At 37.7% G+C, this 21,399-nt stretch overlaps 1 protein-coding gene and 1 long non-coding RNA gene across 10 annotated transcripts; both read right to left on the bottom strand.

The window, feature by feature from the left end:
* Positions 1 to 34: 34 nt before the first annotated feature.
* On the bottom strand, positions 35 to 4,782 carry LOC107904977 (cyclin-B2-4). 9 transcript variants are annotated; one of them, XR_005914086.1, is made up of 13 exons: positions 4,587 to 4,780; positions 4,325 to 4,404; positions 4,102 to 4,237; positions 3,805 to 3,861; positions 3,664 to 3,709; positions 3,451 to 3,579; positions 3,234 to 3,368; positions 3,058 to 3,147; positions 2,752 to 2,973; positions 2,570 to 2,668; positions 2,299 to 2,477; positions 470 to 2,217; positions 35 to 399 (listed from the first exon to the last, which is right to left on the bottom strand). XR_005914086.1 is itself a non-coding variant. In XM_016831520.2 (12 exons), the coding sequence occupies exons 2-12, from the start codon at positions 4,377 to 4,379 to the stop codon at positions 2,079 to 2,081; spliced, it is 1,284 nt and encodes a 427-aa protein (XP_016687009.1). In that variant the 5' UTR covers positions 4,380 to 4,404; positions 4,587 to 4,781; the 3' UTR covers positions 35 to 2,078. The 9 variants fall into 9 exon arrangements, 5 of the variants coding, with proteins under 5 accessions (XP_016687009.1, XP_016687008.1, XP_040950360.1 ...); XR_005914087.1 differs by having other exon boundaries at positions 541 to 2,217; XR_001686423.2 differs by having other exon boundaries at positions 35 to 961; positions 1,046 to 2,217.
* A 2,587-nt stretch (positions 4,783 to 7,369) lies between these two features.
* LOC107904978 (uncharacterized) lies at positions 7,370 to 8,210 on the bottom strand. The gene is made up of 2 exons (XR_001686425.2): positions 7,744 to 8,210; positions 7,370 to 7,617 (listed from the first exon to the last, which is right to left on the bottom strand). It is a non-coding gene; the product is annotated as an uncharacterized lncRNA (long non-coding RNA).
* Positions 8,211 to 21,399: the final 13,189 nt, after the last annotated feature.

The following is a 21,399-nucleotide window of genomic DNA, read 5'->3' as shown; positions in this document are numbered from 1 at the left end:
TTGTGGAACTCTGAAGTTAAAAGCCAACAGAAAATGAAGTAAACGATATAGAAGAGTGGATTCTCCTCAAGTCAAAACTCATAAAAAAAATACATGATCAGTTGAAGTCACCCCTAGTGTTCGAGGAAGCAGAAGCAGTGCATTTGGTCCAATTACAACCCATGATGCCATGACTCGGCTTACACATTCTTTGCGCATTTATCACTCTCATTCACTGCTTCCCACTCACAAAATTTAATAAGCAAACGCAACCCTTACAAAAAACTTACCCACCAGAATAATATTCCTAAAAGTTGTGCAGTAGTCAAAGTGCATTCCAGAATTCCTTTCACAAGTTTTCTGGACGAGTTTACATGATGGGATTGATGAATTCACTTGAAGAATTGGAGGGGCAGAGTCCTGCAGCAAAGTTCAGTAGTTAGCTACACAATACAACAGCCTTATTGTGCTCACTTGCAGGGAAACTAACATATCAGCAATGTTGGCTACTTCCTGTCCATTGAACTTGTGCATAATGGATAAAAACTCATGTTGTATTACCATCTTCCACTTGCAGGAACTCCATCCCTGCAGTGCATGTAATATGTACACATCTTGTTTTTATAATCGGCTATTATAAAAAGGGGTCTCTTCTTGTTTTTACCGAACTCAAAGAAACCGCAGCTTACTTCGCCGGTTCTTTTATTTCTATTCATACAAAAAAAAAAAAAACCATAACCAAAGATATATGCATGGCTCTAGCGAAACACCCAAATCAAATTGTTTCAGAGCATATAAATTAGTAAGGTAGCTGTTAGAGGCATTCTAAAAGCATTTTGCAGCAGTCCTGACGAAGAAGAGAGATTCCATGTTTTTGTCGGACAACGGAAGGAACTGGAGCAACAATTAACAAGGTACCAAAGTCCTCAATACTGAGTTCCCCACTGTGAATGAATTTAAGCATAGCCTTCAATGTTGGTTGCTGGGGAGTGGATTTCAATCACAACCAAACTAAGAATCACAAAAATTGTTCAAATTGAAGAGGACATGAATCCACAATACTCACTCATTTCCTGATGAGTTTTTTTTCCCCTAGTTTGGTTCCTTGTCAAATCTTAATGCAGAAAGCCACAATAAACGCCAGCATCTGGTACGCAAATAAAAATACTTTATTTCAAATCTTTGACATGCTTATACTTTTAATAAATTTTGTGCTGCATGTCACGAAATTGGAAAGTAATCAGAGAGACGAAGAAAGGTGGAAGGAAATTGGAGGAAAAAAAACCCTAATCGATCGAGTAAAAAGGGAAATAGGGATTTGATAGGAATGAAGAAAGAGGGCCTTCAGTTGATAGATCACGCAACACTGAGATATGGGCCTATTTAGAGCAGATCTATTGATGGGTTCAGTCCAACAAAAAGAGATGGTCCAGAGTTATTGATGACTCAGCTATTAGCTGTTTTATTTTCTGTTATGCCAGCTGTATAAAAATAACCCTCCTGGTACGACAGCAATTTCCTTGTAAGGACAAGTAGAATTATGAAATGAAATCAGCAATTCTCTTCTCAATCTTTTCACCTCTCGAACCCTATTTTCTCTCTAAATTCTCCAATTGATCAGTGTCATACCACACTGCATTTCTCTACGGCATAAGCTGAGAATCACTTTTCATTTACTTTTAATTGCTCCTTTGTTTCCTCTTATTGCTTCACCAACGGCTATCTGAGACTTTTTTTTTCCAGCTTTACAAAAAGTCTAAAGCTTTTGGCTAGCTGTCAATCCTAACACCACGTTCGTTCCAAGGATAATCTTAAATGGGCACCGATGGTAACAACTTTCGCTTACAACATAAAATATTTGAAGGAATTTTCATTATTTGCAGAAGTTAAAATCTGGCGTTAGTGATGAATGAAGTTGGTACCAAAGAAATGAAATATCAAACCATATCATCACTTTTACAATATTTTCAAAAGAAATGAAATATTTATAAACTCAAGGGGAGGGGGGCAACTTAAGTTGCAGGAGGGGCACAATTCCTAGTTAGGCTGGATTTTTATCAAAGGATGGCAATGCTAAGCAGCAAGCTGTGCTAGAAACTTTAAGCCTCCAATAGAAAAGTTGGTGCCTCTATTTTTGCAGCATAACCGTACTTAGATGTACTGTACTTCCTTTGTACGCCTGTAAGTTTCCCTGTCCCTGCTTTCTGGTGAAACCTAACCATCATTCTTGAGCATTCCCTACAGATGAAATTTGCTACACTTAGTTTCAACTGCAAATACAACAACAAAGAGACAGACAAAGAACCCAAAGAGACTTACATAAGCTGCTCCTCCGAGTAGGTAGTATACCACTCGCTGGTCTTGCTCCAATATTTACACCCACTAAGACTACACTGAGCAGTGAAAATAGCAGCAGCAGCTAATAGAGAAGGTGGGAACCTAAGCATTTCATATTCAACTAGGCAAAGCTCGATCATGAAAAATGACAGAAGCTCAAGCTGCAAGGTTTCAACAAACCCATCTCAGATTCAAACATTGTCGGATACATGCATAATAGATGCAAAGATGTCAAAGTTCCTTGTCACCGTACCTTCTTGTTTGATTGAGCAGCTTTGAGAAATCTCCTCATAAACACATACGGCGTAGGGACCGATAGATTGAATTGTAAGGTATTGATCATCAGTTTCTCCTACAAATCAATATGTCATTTCTATTTCCTATTGAGCCATCAAATCATTAAAATGAGGCAAAAAAAGGGTTTAAATTACAAACCATATCAAGCACTTCTTGCCTACTGTAAGCCTTGTCAGAAATGAGAACCAGATCCTCAATAACCGGAACAGAAACTTCTTCATATTTGCAGGCTAGAAGCATGGCTGTTACTCCAACCAGCTGAAGTTTCTTCCTTGCTATTTGCTTAACTGCTAAAAACCTATCAATTAGATTGATCGTGAGATACAAGGTCTCCTCCATCAGCTCAAACTTGTAGTGAACCTGGCATCCCATTATTCTCATTAATGATAGGTTTTTCATCTATAACAAGGATGCAAGGAAATTAGCAAATCATCTGTATGTTACCTCTACCAGCCAGTCAATGAGGATACCTCTCATCCTTTGGTTAATATCATATTGCTGTTCCATATAATTTGGAGGAACACAACCAGTACACTGCAAAAAATTAAATAAACGAAGTTGAGTGAATCAACCCCAATAAAAATACTTCTTTTTAAGTTGCAATCAGACACGTGAATCACCTCTGCTTTCTTGTAGAATTGGTATAAATCATCAATATACTCAACAACTGCAAGCGGATTCGTTTTATCACAATTGTCAATGTCCACAAGAGGATCATCATCATCATCATCCACGTCTTCCATTTCAACCTCCTGCTGCAGGGGACACATAGAATCAATGTTATGCTCTCAACCATAAAAAAAAAGAAGAAAAAGTAAAGGAGGTTTGTTTCCCTACCATCCGCTCAATCTCCTCCATCATAGCTTCCGTGTGTTGCACAAACATTGGCACATCCGAGTTATCCACATCTATGATGCTGCAATCTTCATTTGAATCTGGCACTGACTGGATTGGTTTCTTAATTTCCTGTTAAGAGTAATTAACCACTTAGATAACGTGACAGAATAATAGAGGATGATACCAAAATTTTTTATTGTGAAAAAATGGTACCTCAGGTTCCATTTGCTGCTTGTTAGCCATCTGGGCAGCAAACTTCCTGAATAAAAAGGAATCATAAACAAAAAGGATCAAGAAGATGATATTGTTTTGGCAATCAAAAGAGACATCATTAAACTAAAAGGAGGTGCTAACCTAGTAATTGGTCTATGCTGAGGTATGGGTGGGATCTTATCACAGACTGCATTTCTTCTGACAAGATTAAAAAAAACGTTGGAAGTGATAATCAAAACTTCAATTCATGCTGCTGAGAGAAATAGAGCAATAGAAAAAAATTATATTTTAAAAGTGAAAAAAAAAGGTCTTGTTTTGGATCATTGAAGTACCAAGACAAAACACCCCTTCCCCATATTACATAATTAATTCAAAAGGATCTACTTTTTTTCAGTTCTCAGCAGTAAAACAGAGAGAGAATTTTAATGAAGTACTCACTCGGATAAAGGTCTCTTACTGACTGCACAAGGGAAAGGCGGGCCTTCAATTAGGTTCCGGTTAATAGTGCTCAATGCTCTTCGATTCTGCCCAGTCGCCGCCACGAGCTTCCCTCTTTCGCCAGCATGTAATCCCCCTTTTTTTATCGAAATTTTACTTTAATTTAGAAGTTCTACTTAAACATTAAAAGAAAGGGTACAGAAAATGGGGTTGAGTTAATCACCTTGATATCGGGAGGCTCCGATGACTCCAGGATTGTTCTCGTCCGATACAGCCATTATTTCCGGTATTTACAAACAACAACTGCAAACAACAAGAATCCGCTTAAGATAGATATCCCCAAACTATAGTCAAAGATAAGCAAGACACCCCTTTAATCCAAATTAAAATTAATCCCTTTCTCTTTTTTTTTTGGTCAAAATATTTAAAACTGAAAGAAATAAAGAAATAAGATTAAAAAAGGAGAAGGAGAAAATTTCAAGAACCTTTGTGAAAAGAGTTTCCGACTAGCCGGACGATGTTGTAAAACGCCGTTCGAATTGGGAGAAGGAGAAAGAGATTAGTCAAAAGAATGACATGAGAGGCTGAGCAGCAGCGAAGCAATGGAAGGTATGTCTTGCTCTTCTTGATCGGGCAGGTGAGGCTTTTTGACTCAGAGAAAAGGAGACGCAATGAGCGGATGATATATGTATTGTCGGCACATTTTTATTTTTAAAACTAACGGCTAGCATATCTCAGCCGTTCGATTTCTAGATGGACTTTCATCCTCAACGGTAACCTTATCATGTGCTTTCAAATTTTCCCCTTCTGGCTTCTTTCCAATATGACTATACCGTTATTCTTTCTTTTATTCTATATATAAAAAAACTTCCTTTTTGTATATTTAGGTTATATTATGCTTTACCTCCTCGTACTTTTTGTATATTTAAAATTTAGCCCATTTTTTTATTTCAAAAAATTTAATCTCCTATTTTTTATATTTAAAAATAAAAATTCAATTATTAACTCTGTCAAAATTCATTTATTAAATCAGTGCCATGTTTTTTTATAATAAAACTACAGAGTGAACTTTTTTTTTAATTTAAAAATATCATACCTACAAATCTAATAAAACTTTAATTATAGTAATAATCGGACCTAAACTTTATAATATGAAAAATTGTAAAAATAAAAAGACAAAAGAATAGAGAAACTAATATTTTAAGCATTTATTTACCCAAGTAATAATATTCTGCCACGTTGACCATTTGTCTACCGACGGATGATTTTAATAACTTGTCTTTTCATTAATCAATCCTTGTTTGTTAGGGTTTAACTTAATCAGCAGGTAGGTTTGTCGGTAAGTTCACTGACTCCTGTTTCTCGTTTGTTAATCTAATACTAATACCAATAGTGGTACTAATCTTTTATTTATTCCTTTGTTTGAAAATAAATAATTATACCTTCTTTGGCTAATTTGTGCAATAACATAACAAAAAATTGATTTAATACATAATAAATACTCTAATAGTTGTAATAACGTGAATATTTAAAGTTTGGTAAAAAAAAGAAAGACTGAATTTTAACCCATTAGCATTGATATTGTTGTTAGTGTGGGAAGACTTAGTTCAAGTGCGCTGAAGCGCATTATCCTACTATGAGATAATAGAACTACAATATGATATTCTAAACTAGTTAAGATATGATGCTAATGGATCAAAGATTTCTTACTCATTCTCTTAAAAACAATATTTATATCAAGTAAATTTATAATTATCGGAGTATTTAATAGACATGTGCTTTATTCATATTAAGTTTCATACATTAAGGGCTAGATCTGCTAGTTTAGATAAAATTTTAATTTTTAAATATTATTTCTCAAATATTTTATTTAAATAACTGATTATTCTGTAATCTATTGAAGAATTCCAATAATAATTATTAAAAGAAAAATTCTAACCATGATCCTTTTATAAAAGTATATATGGACATGTTAGACTCTTTCAACTATTTTTCACTTAGTCTACTTTACCATATATATATATATATATGGGGAAATTATATAAATATTTATGCAAATATATTTAACAATTTTTTGGAAAATTCTATATACTTCCAATAGTTTATGCCTTTTAGAAATTTAAAAAAACCAGATAAACATTCATCAGACACATGCCAAATTTTCATGAACAGCTATTTTAACAAAATATTTAAAAATTATTGTATCAACTACAACAGAACATTATATCCTTTTATAATTAATGTAAGGATTTGGGAAAATCTTTATATTATAAGTTGTAGTTTATATCTTAAAATTTCATTTTCCTTACTGTGTTTTTCGCAAAACTATCCATTTGTATCCTAACGTACTTATACCTTTAGATGTTTAAACCATTAATTTAGAAACTTCACCGTTAGATATTTCTATTTTAACCAACTATTCTATGCCTATATTTTTTTGATAAACTTGTATTCGAAATACTCATTTGTTTTCATTATTTTAACAACCATATTACATACAAAAGTATTGTAAACAATTTTTTATTTGGGTTCTATACTTTTTTATAATAACATAACTTATTCAAGTACTTAGAATCTAATTTAACGCAAGCTTTGCGAAGAAGTCCTCACTGCAGATTGAAAATATGCCAAGTTCTATCATTCAACATATAAAAAAGCCTAGCTACTTTTTCTGGGGTCGTACCATTGGAGCTACACCCATTAAAACAAAACCTCCAAAAGTTGCTTAAGTACCATACCTTGTTGAACTTTAAACTCAGACAATGGTATTAAATCCCGGTGATGATTTATCTAACGAAGGAGCCAAATGTTGTGCAGATTGTTAAGAGTACTACCTATATCTGTTATTCACCTAGTCTAGCTGTTAGTTTGTTATTCAAACAGTTAAGTTGTTAAGCAATAACAATTACCCATATGTCCTATAAATACTATTGTTACAATGTACATACCAGAATACAAGACTAAATACAAAAGAATTATTTCTTTACTCAATACATTCTTTCAATGCTTAGCTTAGTTTCATTCAGTTCAGTTTACATTGATAATTCACCGTAGGTGCTAACATGGTATTAGTTGTCTAAGGTGCTGAAAACCTGTTTTCTGTTTGCGTTAATGACCACCATAGCTTCTGCTGATTCTGCCTCCGTCGAACATAGAGGTCCAGCGTTCACAGGTGCTAGGCTCGTTCACTCGTTTACGCGTCATGAGACTATCAAATTGGGTGAAGGCACTTTCGTTCAGTGGAAGCAACTAACTGGTTTTTTGGATGGAACGGTACCTCCTCCACTGCGATTTTTGCAGTCTCTAGAGGGCTCGCTCGTTCCGAATCTGGATGCCTCGGCGTTTATTCAACAGGACATGTTATTTATTTCCTGGCTACTTTCTACAATTAATTCATCGCTTCCTCATCTTTTATAGAGGCTCGAACGGCGTGTGATGTCTGAAACACCACCGCTTGTCTCTTTACTATCGTTACAGGTACGAAACTTTCTCGTCTTCGTCATGACCTTTATTCAACTAAAAAAGGCAACTTATCAGTAAAGGAGTATGTAGCGAAAATTCAAAACACAAGTGCGTTGATAGAAGATTTTGGATCTCGGATCTCGGAGGCAGAGAAAGTCGAAATCGTGCTTGCGGGCTTACCTCCAGAGTTCGATGCTGTCATCACCTTCGCGTTGTTCTCGTCGGAGCCTCTGCCGCTTTAGCGTCTAATCGATGTGCTACTAGAATATGAGAGTCAGTCGGTGTGTGCGATACAGGATGTACCTATTTGTACGCATCTTTTGGAAGTCATTTCGTCGCAGGCAGGCTCAGTTTGTGGTGGTCATCCACCGTCTGGAGGCCGCGAGAGAGGGTTTCAGTCTCGCATCCAGTGTCAGATCTGCGGTAGGTTCGAACATTTAGCCCAGAGATACTTCTTTCATTATAATCATGGGTATTATGGCCCGTTGTCGTCGTCGATTGTTCGAGCATCAAATCCAGTAGATTGTTCTGGTCCTAGTGTGTCATTTCAGTTGCTGACTGGTATGCTTCATGGCTCGGCGGAGATGCAAGATGATGATGTGGGAGGATATTTTGGCCGTCAGCTGCGCCATTTTCATCTTGACTGCACAAGGTTTCTAATCCTGTTTTACAAAGAACTAACGGTCATTATGGTGGGCCCTATGCTGGGTCAAAATTTTAATGTGGTGTTGAGCATGACATGTACCATGTGCCTAGGTCTGCTTATTAGGCCGATTGGGCCTAGTTCATTTAATGGACATATTCATGCTGGGCCAACTGGGCTTGGTTGTTATAATGGGCTATTACCGTCTGGCCCTAGTCAAGATTTTGTCAGATCTTCCTTTTCTTTTGGGCCGTAAGATCATCTACCTCTAAATGGGCCAACTTTAAATTGTGTAGAATTTGTTGCTTCTCTTGGTCATAGACGAGACCTTGGGGACTTGGGTGTTGGTGCTTGTAATGTGCCTGGGCCTTCTGTTCCTTGACGAACCGAACCAAGGGCTCGTGTGTACACTGGGTCCGACCCTTGCATTGGGCTCCCTCGTCTACACCACTTGCATGTTTCTGACATTTTTAACTCTACCGAGTCTCATATTAATGCCACTCAATTAGGTTCAAACTCTGACGACACTGATTCCTATATTCTTATGCCCATTGAAACTGCGTCTTGGTATCCCGATTCAAGTGCTATGCATCATGTATGTCGTGACGTCTCTACTTTGCATGACTCTACACCATACTCAGGTACTTTTTCTCTTTTAATGGGTGACGGGACTCTCACTAAAATTTCGTACATCGATAATTCAGTTTTACCTACACAGTCTAAGTTGCTGCAGTTATCTAATATTTTGTGCGTATCGAATTTACGAAAGAATCTCCTGTCTATATCTCAGTATCCCACTGATAATAACGTATTTTTTAAATTTCATCCGATGTATTGTGTTGTTAAGGACATCGTGAGCAGGGACATTTTACTGAAGGGCCACATTCGTGATGGGCTCTATCACTTTTCTTTGCCAGTTGGGATTGTTCAGCCTGTTGAAGCTTCTTTTGATCCTCCTGTTCTCCTCCCGAATAAATGTGACAATGGAGCTGTCTTTTCTGTGGCACAAATGACTTGGTCATCCATCTACTTCTGTTGTTAAATCTGTTTTAGATAAATGTAATATTGCTTCTGCTAAAATTTGTTTTGATAATGTTTATATTACATGTCAAAAATGGAAGTATCATAAATTGCCTTTTCTCAACTCTATTGCTGAATATAGTGATCCATTTACTTTGGTTGTCTTTGATATATGGTGGCATGCATCAGTTGCATGTGGTCATAATTCGTATTATGTATCTTTTATTAATATGTGCACTCGATTTACGTGGATTTATCTTATTCGTAATTAGTAATTAGTCAAAACTCAATTTGGGAAAAATATTAAATAATTTCAGAGTGATTGAGGTGGCGAATTTCGTGCTTTTACGTCGATTCTAACAACTCAATGGATAGTTCATCGGTTGTCTTGTCCACATACCTCCGAATAGAATGGGGTGGCTGAACGCAATCATCGACATATTGTTGATATGGGCACCACACTTTTGGCGCAAGCGAATCTCTCTATGAAATATTAGGGTTATGCATTTTGCTATGCTGTTCATCTCATCAATCGTCTTTCTACCTTAGTTCTGAAAGGCCAGACTCCGTATAAGGCTCTTTATGGATAGGATCCCACAGATGATCATATACAGATATTTGGGTGTTGTTGTTTTTCATATTTACGACCGTTTCTGCGTCATAAGTTGGATTTTCAATCTCAACTGTGTACATTCTTGGGATACAATCCTCAACACAAAGGTTATCAATGTCTTATGCTAGATGGTAAGATGATTATTTCTCGTCATATTGTATTTGATGAATAAAGGTTCTTGGCTCCTTCGCTTGCTACAAGTGGTTTAATGACTTCATCTGGTACTATGTCGACTTTTGTTCCTATTGTTAAAATTGTCCCTTCTCAGCCTCTGGAGGTTTCCCCTATCATTTCGCCTGCATCATCTTCATCTCCTGGTTTCTGCCCTTCACCCTCTGTCCCTGCCAATCTTCAGACTGAGGTGGGCTTTGAACATGAGCCACATAGATCTTCCTCCTTGCCCACTGATGGTGGCGTTCCTAATTCTATTGAACCTACCAATGAGGCTTCATCCTCTCCTATTGTTCTGTCGTCCTCTGTGCCTTCAATAAATTACTCGATTTAAAGCTGGCATTTTTAAGCCCAAGGCATTGTCTGTTGAGGCTCTTTCGCCTCACACAATTAAAGAAGCCTTTTTCACCACAGAGTGGTGTGATACAGCCCAAACAGAATATAATGCTTTCATTAATAATTCCACCTGGGATCTTGTTCCGTTACCACCCACTCGCAAGGTAATCGGATGTAAATGGCTTTTCAAAGTCAAGAAAAATCTTGATGGTACTATTGTTCGTCGAAAGGCTCGGTTAGTAGCAAAAGGGTGTTTTCAAGTGCCTGGGTGGGATTTCAAAGAAACGTTCAGTTCAGCGGTAAAACCTGCTACTATTCGCGTTATCTGTCTATTGCAGTCTCTAAAGGATGACAACTCCGTCAAGTAGATGTGAATAATACTTTTTTAAATGATGATCTTGCTGATGAGGTATTCATGCAACAACCTCCGGTGTATGTCCAATATAATTCAAATGGAAGACCTCTAGTCTGTCGTCTAAAGAAAGCTCTATATGGACTTCGTTAAGCTCCGCGTGTTTGGTTTGATAAATTGAACTATTTTCTACTTTCTGTTGGCTTTGCTATATCCAAATCTGATGCATCTTTATTTGTTAAAGTTACGATTGACTCCACTCTTTATGTTCTTGTGTATGTGGATGACATTATCGTTACTGGAAATATGCCTGACTGTATAAATAATTTTGTTCAGCAGTTGAATGAAGAATTCTCATTTAAAGATATGGGTGATCTTCATTATTTTCTAGGAATTAAAGTTACTCATTCGTCCACAGGGTGTCTTCATCTTTGTCAGAAAAAATACATTTGCGATCTACTTGATAGGAGCTCTATGTCTCATGCGAAGAGTGTTCATACTCCAATGATTAGCTCGTCTACTCTGTCCAAGAATGACGGAGATTGTTTTGAGTACAGAAGTCTTATAGGTGCTTTACAGTATGTGGTCCTGACTCCTCCTAATATTGCCTATACGGTAAATCGTATCTGCCAGTTCATGCATGCCCCTACTACTGTTCATCTAGTTGCTTTAAAATGAATCCTGCGATATTTATGTGGTACACTTGACTATGGAATTATTTTTTGTCCGTTTGACCGGCTTTCGTTAGTTGGCTATGCAGATGCTAACTAGGGGCTTGACTTTGATGATCGACGCTCTACGACAGGATACTGTGTGTATTTTGGTCACACCCCTATCTCCTGGTGTTCCAAGAAACAATAGGTAGTTTCACGGTCTACAGCTGAGGCTGAATATCGAAGTCTTGCTTCAGCTACCAGTGATATTACTTGGTTGGTCTCGTTTCTAAAGGAGTTACACCTTCAAAGTATCGATCCTCTTACCATTTGGTGTGACAATTCTAGTGCTGCTGCTGTAGCCGCTAATCCTGTCTTACATTCCAAATTCAAACATGTTGAGCTTGATCTATTTTTTATTCGTGAAAAGGTAGCCGATGGCTCCATTATTGTTGGTGAAGTTCCTGCCTGTAAACAGGTTGCTGATATTCGTACCAAGCCACTCTTCATGTCGTTGTTTGCTAGATTTCGAGATCTCCTTCAGGTTTTACCTGTCGGATAGATAGGTGAATGTTAAGAGTACTAGCTATATCTGTTATTCACCTAGTCTAGCTGTTAGTTTGTTATTCAAAAAGTTAAGTTGTTAAGCAATAACAGTTACTCATATGTCCTATAAATACTATTGTTAGGATGTACATACCAGAATACAAGACTAAATACAAAAGAATTATTTCTTTACTCAATACATTCTTTCAATACTTAGCTTAGTTTCATTCAGTTTAGTTTACATTGATAATTCGCCATAGGTGCTAACACATATAAAGGAAGACTCCACTCAAGAGAGAAGAAAAATCTTCCAACAATACTTTTGAGAAATTTTCTTGTGGCTCAAAATAACATACGCTAGGAGAACCCTTAAAGGTAAGTGTGACAGCCCAAAATTGACCCTAGTCGGGAAGTGGTTTCGGGACCGCTAAACCGAGTCATAAAAATAATTAGCTGTCATATTTGATGCTTATTATATGTATATATGCATGTGTGAAAATTTCATATTTGAATTTTGTTTATATGTAGGTGAATTTTAGTAAATAGGACTTATGTGAGAAAATTTTGAAATGTGATAGGTTAATTTATAAGGACCTATTAAAGCATGTAGTGAAAATAATGGCTTTGCATGTCAAATACTCCTTTTTTTATACATAGTGGCCGTCCATGATGGAGCATATATTAGAATATGTGGTAAATTTCCATGAAGTGGTCATTATTTTATGTAAAAGAAAGGAACTAATAAAAGAAATACTAAGGATAATAAAAGAAAAAAAAGGGGTTATTACCTTGTTCTTCTTAGCCGTACAAGAAGAAGAAAAAGAGGGGGGGCAAAGGCATTCGGCCTTTTGAATGAAGAGAAGGTTAGTAAATTTTGTTAATCTTTCTTTTGAAATCTTAGTTTGTTCAGGTTAATCATCACGTTTTTCTTACCTAGCCATACTAAAATTTTGAATTTAGAGTGTTGGATGGAACTTTCGGTTATGGTATGTGTGAGAAGAACTTGATTTTTTTTCTTACCTTTAAGTTTTGATGGATAAAGAAAGAAAAGATTGTTGATGAAAGAAATTAATGTGTTAAGAGATTATATGAAACTTATTCATGTTTATATATGTTATATGCATTGAAAATGGTTGATGATTTTGGATGTGATTAGATTGAATCGGCCATGGTACATCCATAAGTATGATTTATGCTTGTTATGTTACTCATGGTTAAAACGATTCGGCTATGGTTCATGTAAAAATAAAATATACATGTGAATTTAAAAGATGGTATGAACAAATGTGGAGTTTTGCTAGTTTAGGATTATTCGGCCAAGTGTTTATGTGGTGGAAATTAAGTGTTAAATGGAATGAAAATGATATTATATGGGGGTATGTATATTCGGCCATATGAGTAAATATATAGATGATGTTAAATTTGATTATGTATAATGGGCCATATAGAGTACACATTGTGATATTAACTTTAATTCTCTATAATTGATCAAGTGGGTGATATTGGTTTATATGGTTGAATTTGAATTATGAATATGTACCTTGAAATAAAATATATCATCGACTATGTTACTTTGGAAGTAAGAATGCATTCGGCCTTGAGACAATTTATAAGTATTAGTTAAGGTTCTAATGTTTTGAACAAGAATGGTTATAAGATGAAATGAAAATTATTAAAATATATATGAGTAATTAACAAGGGTGGTTGCCGTGTATATAATATTTATGTGTGTTTTATTGAAATATTTATTGGGTTAATTTTAGTAATTGGATCTTAGGTGATCAATAGCCGAATGGCTTAAAGTTAGTAAAAAGCATAAGGTGAATAAAAATAAAATGTTGCCGTATGCTTCTTTTGATATGAAACTATTAATGTTATGGGATATAAATAACTAGCAAGGTAATTAAACTAGTTGATTTATTTATTTAAGCTCAAGAACCTAAAGGAGAGGAGTCCAACAAGGGGAAATCGAAGGTCATCGAGTAGCCGACTTGGAATTATTTTACCCAACATAAAGTAAGTCACCAAGCATATATTTTGTATTGATCTAAATAGACATAATGTCTATGTAATTATGCCGAATGGAATGATAAATTTATATACATGTATGCACGTGGTGATGAAAGTGTTGAATGAAAAGAAAAGAGGTGAGATGTATTGAGTTGTTGATCTCGGCACTAAGTGTGCGGGTATAAACATTTATGATCATGAGATTGGCACTAAGTGTGCGGGTTTAAATTGTACAGCACTAAGTGTGCGAGTTTGATTATATAGCACTAAGTGTGCGAGTTGATTATATAGCACTGAGTGTGCGGACTTAATATATATTTTTGAATCACTATGGACACTAAGTGTGCGACATTATTGAGTTGATCACGGACAGCGGATCGGGTAAGTACCTTGAGTTCATGGCTAATAGGCGCTATGTTTATATTTGGAGTTGATCTTGGTAAGTTTGAACCTATGTGACAATTATAATTGAAGTCACGTACATAAGATTTATCGTGGAATAGGTGAAAGGTCGTTTAGTTGTATGATTGTAACGAAAATAAAATGATGTATGAAAATGCCTCAAATATCCTATTGATTAGTATATGGAATGTGAATGCATGACTTGGTATGAGATTGAACCGATAGGTTTGAGGAACTATGGTATGGTTCGGTATGGATGGAGTAACTAGCCTCGTTCCACTTTGCTTCCTCTTGTGATAATGTTATTAATGGATGGTAGTGCATTGCTTATGACTTACTGAGTTATATACTCACTCGGTGTTTCCTTGTCACCTATTTTAGGTTTCTTGGACTCGTCTCTTTTTGCGTGATCGGGCCGTCATCGGAGTCATCACACCGGCTAGCAACTTTTGGTATCTTCTTTTTAGTCGGTCTAGGAGAACATTTCGGCATGTATAGGCTAATATGTTTTGTTGAAATTTGGTATGTAAACTTTTAGCCATGCGAAAATGGCATAAATGTTCGGTTGGATTTGGTTTTATAACGTTAGGTCGTAAGTCTTGGTAATTCGATTTTTTTTATGCCATATGTCATGGCTGATTAGTTTTGGTGTTAAGATTCATGATATGGCAATAGTGTAGTAGGGAGATGTTTGACAATGATTAGCCTTTGGTATGGCTAGTCATGATTATAATTTTGTGATATGTATGATGAATTACTAGTTAGATCAATGAGAAATCACGAAATGGGCATAGTTGCTTCAGTAACAGATGCTGGCAGCAGCAGTGACGTGGGATTGAAAAATTACAAAAATTAGTAGGAATGGAATTAAATAGTGAATAAATTATGTAATCGAAGCTCGATGAGTCTATTTTCATATAGAAGTAACGAAACGATCATATGGACAGTATGTTAAGAGATATTCAGGTTCTCGTGAGACAGGGCCAGAACAGTTTCTGGGTTCTCTGTTCCGACTTTGGAAATTCATTATAAATTAACCAGAGATAATTAGGAGTCATACGATATATGTATATATTCCTCTCTGAGTCTAGTTTCTATAGAAACAAACGACATCAGTATTGAAGCTCTGTGCAGGGAGTTATCCAAATCGTAATGCTTGAAGGTCAGTGTAGTCGCACCCTGTAATAGGGGAGAATTTAACTAATAAAATGTACTAATTGGCCCGACCAAAAATTCTACAAAAATTCTACCATATAGGTATATGAGTATAGTTCCAGGGAAAATTTACGGAACTGGATTTCGAGTTTCAGAACTCAAGATATGATTTTTAAAGCGACTAGTACGCAGATTGGCAGCTTGTCTGGGAAATGTCAAATAAGTGGTTTGAAGTCTGTTAACACCTCGTGTTCGACTCCGGCGACGGTCTCTGGTTCGGGGTGTTACAATTTTATTGGTATCAGAGCTATGGTTTAGTCGGTTCTAGGACTACCATAGCACGTATGAGTCTAGCTATACATGCCTTAATGTTAATGTTTAAATGTGTGATGACTTCTGACGGTTAAAATTTTTGTTTTGATTAGTAAATGGATCCCGGTGTAGAGAGAACCTTGGCGGATGACGTTGAAAGTGTAGCGGCTGCTCCTGCACAAGGTACGCCGCCTGTTGAACCTCAGTCATCTGCGAATAATCAAGGTGAGGGGGCTAAACAAGCCTTCTTTACCATGATGAATGAGTGGGTCGCGCAATATGCCCGAACCAATCCGGCTGTCCAACAATTCCCGAATTTGAATAATCCACCCCAAGAGCCCGTAATGCCATCAGTCACTGATCCTGTGAGGCTGAGTAAGCCACCTGTAGACTTGATTAGGAAGCGCGGGGCTGAGGAGTTCAGGGCCATAGTTACTGATGATGCTGAAAGGGCCGAGTTCTGGCTTGATAACACCATTCGGGTGTTTGATGAACTGTCATGCACACCCGATGAATGTCTAAAGTGTGCTATATCCTTGTTGCGGGACTCAGCCTACTATTGGTGGAGGACCCTGATTTTCATAGTCCCAAACGAACGAGTTACTTGGGACTTCTTTCAAACGGAATTCCGAAAGAAATATATTAGTCAACGGTTCATTGATCAAAAGCGCAAGGAATTCTTGGAACTCAAGCAAGGCCGTCTGACAGTATCTGAATACGAACATGAATTCGTAAGACTCAGTAGGTATGCCCGGGAGTTTGTAGCTGATGAGGTTGCTATGTGCAAAAGATTCGAAGAAGGATTGAATGAAGATTTGAAGCTACTAGTGGGTATTTTGGAGATAAAAGAATTCGTAACACTAGTCGAACGAGCCTGCAAGGCGGAAGAACTTGGAAAGGAGAAGAAGAAGGCTGAATTTGAAGCTAGAGACTATCGTAAAAGATCGACGGGTAAAGCTCCGTTCTCAGCTGTAAAGAAGTTCAGGGAGGACACTAATAAGTCGAGGACGACTGCGGGAATTTCCATCAGAGCACGACCATCGACGGACTCCCGAGCTACTTCGGTAGCTAGTGTGGGCAATAATCGTCAAGAGAAACCTGAATGTCCCCAATGCGGAAGACGACACCTAGGTGAATGTTGGGGTAAGTCTACTAACAGGGCCTGTTACGGATGCGGTTCGAAGGACCACTTCATTAGAGATTGCACGGAGCTTGATGAGAAGAATAAGATTCAAGGTGCAAGACCTAGTGGAGTGACAACTAGAGGTAGACCACCGAGAATTTTAGGAGGTAGGGGTGGTAGTCAGAGAGGGGCCTCTGATACGGCTGTTCGAGCCGAGAACCGTACTCCTGCTAGAGCATATGCCATTCGCGCACGAGAGGAGGCATCCTCCCCTGACGTCATCACTGGTACCTTCACTCTCTTTGATACTAATGTGATTGCATTGATTGACCCTGGCTCTACTCATTCATATGTATGCGAAACCTTAGCATCCAGTAAGACTCTACCTGTTGAGTCTACTGAGTTCGTAATTCGAGTGTCAAACCCTTTGGGTCAATACGTACTTGTTGATAAAGTGTGTAAGAGATGCCCTCTAATAATCCGAAAATCCTGTTTTCCGGTCAATTTGATGCTTTTGCCGTTTGACGAATTTGATGTTATTCTTGGTTTGGATTGGTTGACCGCGCATGATGCGGTTGTGAATTGCAAAAGCAAGACTATTGATTTGAGGTGCGCAAATAACGAGATAATCCGAGTTGAGTCTACGGACTTAAGGGGGTTGCCAGCTGTAATATCAGCAATGTTGGCCCAGAAATATGTAAGAAAAGGGTGCGAAGCATACCTTGCGTATGTACTTGATGACAAAGAATTAGAAAAGAAACCCGAATCTGTGCCGGTGGTTTGTGAATACCCGGATGTTTTTCCTGAAGAGTTACCGGGTTTGCCACCTGTTCGGGAGATAGAGTTTGGTATTGAGCTTGTACCTGGAACTACGCCAATTTCGATAGCTCTGTATCGTATGGCACTAACCGAGTTAAAGGAATTGAAAGCTCAATTGCAAGAGTTGACGGATAGAGGTTTCGCTCGACCAAGTTTCTCACCTTGGGGTGCACCAGTATTGTTCGTGAAAAAGAAGGACGGAACCATGAGGTTGTGCATTGACTATCGTCAACTGAATAAAGTGACGATAAAGAATAAATATCCATTACCGCGCATTGATGATTTGTTTAATCAACTAAAGGGAGCCTCAGTGTTTTCAAAGATAGATTTGAGATCGGGTTATTATCAGTTGCGGATTCGAGATTCGGACGTACCCAAAACTGCTTTCAGAACGAGGTACGGTCACTACGAGTTCTTAGTGATGCCGTTCGGGCTCACTAATGCCTCTGCGGTATTTATGGATTTGATGAATCGGATCTTCAGACAGTATTTAGACCGGTTCGTAGTTGTGTTCATCGATGACATCTTAGTCTATTCAGGAGATGAGACCGAACATGCTGAGCACCTGAGATTAGTGTTGCAAATTTTACGGGATAAGAAGTTATATGCTAAGTTCAGTAAGTGTGAGTTCTGGTTAAGAGAGGTTAGTTTCTTGGGTCATGTGGTATCCGCATCGGGTATTCGAGTTGACCCGAGCAAAATTTCAGCCATACTTAACTGGAAGCCTCCAAGAAATGTTACCGAAGTTCAGAGCTTCCTGGGGCTCGCCGGTTATTACCGACGATTTGTAAAAGGTTTCTCGATGATAGCCACACCAATGACGAAGCTACTTCAAAAGGATGCTAAGTTCGAATGGACGGAGAAATGTCAGAAAAGCTTCGATCAACTGAAAACTCATTTGACTGAAGCTCCAATTTTAGTGCAACCCGAATCAGGCAAAGAGTTTGTCATTTATAGTGACGCATCCCTACTCGGGTTGGGTTGCGTATTGATGCAAGAAGGTCGAGTTGTGGCCTATGCGTCGAGACAATTGAAGCCACACGAGAGAAATTATCCAACCCATGATCTCGAACTAGCCGCCATCGTATTTGCTTTGAAAATATGGCGACATTATTTGTTTGGCGAAAAGTGCCATGTATTTTCGGATCACAAAAGTCTCAAATATTTGATGACTCAAAGAGACTTAAATCTGCGACAAAGACGTTGGCTTGAGTTGTTGAAGGATTACGAGCTTGTCATTGATTACCACCCGGGAAAGGCTAATGTGGTTGCGGACGCCTTAAGCCGGAAATCGCTGTTTGCTTTACGAGCGATGAATGTGCACTTGTCTGTTCTACCCGACAATGTGTTAGTAGCTGAATTAAAGGCTAAACCATTATTGATTCATCAAATTCGTGAAGCTCAGAAAGTCGACGATGAATTGGTTGCAAAACGGGCTGAATGTATTCCGAATATGGAATCCGAATTTTAAATTGATGATGACGATTGTTTGAGGTTCAGAAGTCGGTTGTGTGTTCCAAGAAATTCAGAACTCATTTCGATGATTCTGAACGAAGCTCATTGTAGCCGAATGTCAATTCACCCGGGGAGTACGAAAATGTACAACGATTTGAACGTCGGTTTTGGTGGCATGGTATGAAACGGGACATCTCCGACTTTGTTTCAAGATGTTTAATATGTCAACAAGTGAAAGCGGAACATCAAGTGCCTTCAGGATTACTTCAGCCGATCATGATACCCGAGTGGAAATGGGATCGAGTCACAATGGACTTTGTGTCCGGACTGCCATTGTCAGCAAGCAAGAAGGATGCGATTTGGGTTGTTGTTGATAGACTGACTAAGTCGGCTCACTTTATCCCCGTGCGTACGGATTTTTCATTGGATAAACTAGCTGAATTGTATGTTTCTCAGATTGTGAGATTACATGGAGTACCTATTTCTATCGTGTCGGATAGAGATCCGAGATTCACCTCGCGATTTTGGAAGAAATTGCAAGAAGCTTTGGGTACCAAGCTGTATTTTAGCACCGCTTTTCATCCACAAACCGATGGTCAATCCGAGCGGATAATTCAGATACTTGAGGATATGTTGAGATGTTGCATCCTCGAGTTTAGTGGTTCATGGGAACGGTATTTACCTTTGATTGAATTCGCTTACAACAATAGTTTTCAATCAAGTATTAAGATGGCACCTTATGAGGCTTTGTACGGTCGTAAATGCCGTACACCATTGTTTTGGACCGAGCTCGGTGAAAGTAAAATTTTCGGAGTCGATTTGATTAAAGATGCCGAACAGAAAGTAAGGGTAATCCGTGAAAGTCTAAAGGCAGCCACGGATCGTCAGAAATCGTATGCGGATTTGAAACGAAAAGACATTGAATATCAGGTGGGAGATAAAGTGTTTCTTAAAGTTTCGCCTTGGAAAAAGGTACTCAGATTTGGCCGAAAGGGCAAGTTGAGTCCGAGATTCATTGGGCCATACGAAATATCCGAACGAGTCGGTCCAGTTGCGTATCGATTGATTTTACCCCCTGAACTTGAAAAGATTCACGACGTCTTTCATGTTTCGATGCTTCGACGCTATAGATCTGATCCTTCGCACATAATTAGTCCGTCGGAGGTTGAAATTCAAGCCGATATGAGTTATGAAGAAGAGCCGATGCGTATCCTAGCTCGTGAAGTGAAGGGGTTGCGAAACAAAAGGGTTCCGTTAGTAAAGGTGTTATGGCTCAAACACGGGATCGAGGAAGCTACTTGGGAAACCGAGAGCTCGATGAAAGAACGATACCCAAACCTATTTACCGGTAAGATTTTCGGGGACGAAAATTTCTTGAGTGGGGAGAGTTGTGACAGCCCAAAATTGACCCTAGTCGGGAAGTGGTTTCGGGACCGCTAAACCGAGTCATAAAAATAATTAGCTGTCATATTTGATGCTTATTATATGTATATATGCATGTGTGAAAATTTCATATTTGAATTTTGTTTAATTGTAGGTGAATTTTAGTAAATAGGACTTATGTGAGAAAATTTTGAAATGTGACAGGTTAATTTATAAGGACCTATTAAAGCATGTAGTGAAAATAATGGCTTTGCATGTCAAATACTCCTTTTTTATACATAGTGGCCGGCCATGATGGAGCATATATTAGAATATGTGGTAAATTCCATGAAGTGGTCATTATTTTATGTAAAAGAAAGGAAATAATAAAAGAAATACTAAGGATAATAAAAGAAAAAAAAGGGGGTTATTACCTTGTTCTTCTTAGCCGTACAAGAAGAAGAAAAAGAGGGGGGGGGCAAAGGCATTCGGCCTTTTGAATGAAGAGAAGGTTAGTAAATTTTGTTAATCTTTCTTTTGAAATCTTAGTTTGTTCAGGTTAATCATCACGTTTTTCTTACCTAGCCATACTAAAATTTTGAATTTAGAGTGTTGGATGGAACTTTCGGTTATGGTATGTGTGCGAAGAACTTGATTTTTTTTCTTACCTTTAAGTTTTGATGGATAAAGAAAGAAAAGATTGTTGATGAAAGAAATTAATGTGTTAAGAGATTATATGAAACTTATTCATGTTTATATATGTTATATGCATTGAAAATGGTTGATGATTTTGGATGTGATTAGATTGAATCGGCCATGGTACATCCATAAGTATGATTTATGCTTGTTATGTTACTCATGGTT

The sequence above is a fragment of the Gossypium hirsutum genome, chromosome D05 (genome assembly GCF_007990345.1).
Source record: "Gossypium hirsutum isolate 1008001.06 chromosome D05, Gossypium_hirsutum_v2.1, whole genome shotgun sequence".
In the NCBI taxonomy this organism is placed as follows: Eukaryota; Viridiplantae; Streptophyta; class Magnoliopsida; order Malvales; family Malvaceae; genus Gossypium; species Gossypium hirsutum.
This window is presented reverse-complemented; position numbering and strand designations above follow the sequence as displayed.

Excerpts from the sequence above, each read along its gene's own strand:
- LOC107904977 (XM_016831519.2), bottom strand. The coding sequence starts at position 4,379 with ATGGCTGTATCGGACGAGAACAATCCTGGAGTCATCGGAGCCTCCCGA. Across the intron at positions 3,862-4,101 it reads AGTAAGAGACCTTTATCCGA|AAGAAATGCAGTCTGTGATA; the intron begins GTGAGTACTTCA and ends TAATCTTGTCAG. Across the intron at positions 3,148-3,233 it reads AATTCTACAAGAAAGCAGAG|TGTACTGGTTGTGTTCCTCC; the intron begins GTGATTCACGTG and ends AATTTTTTGCAG.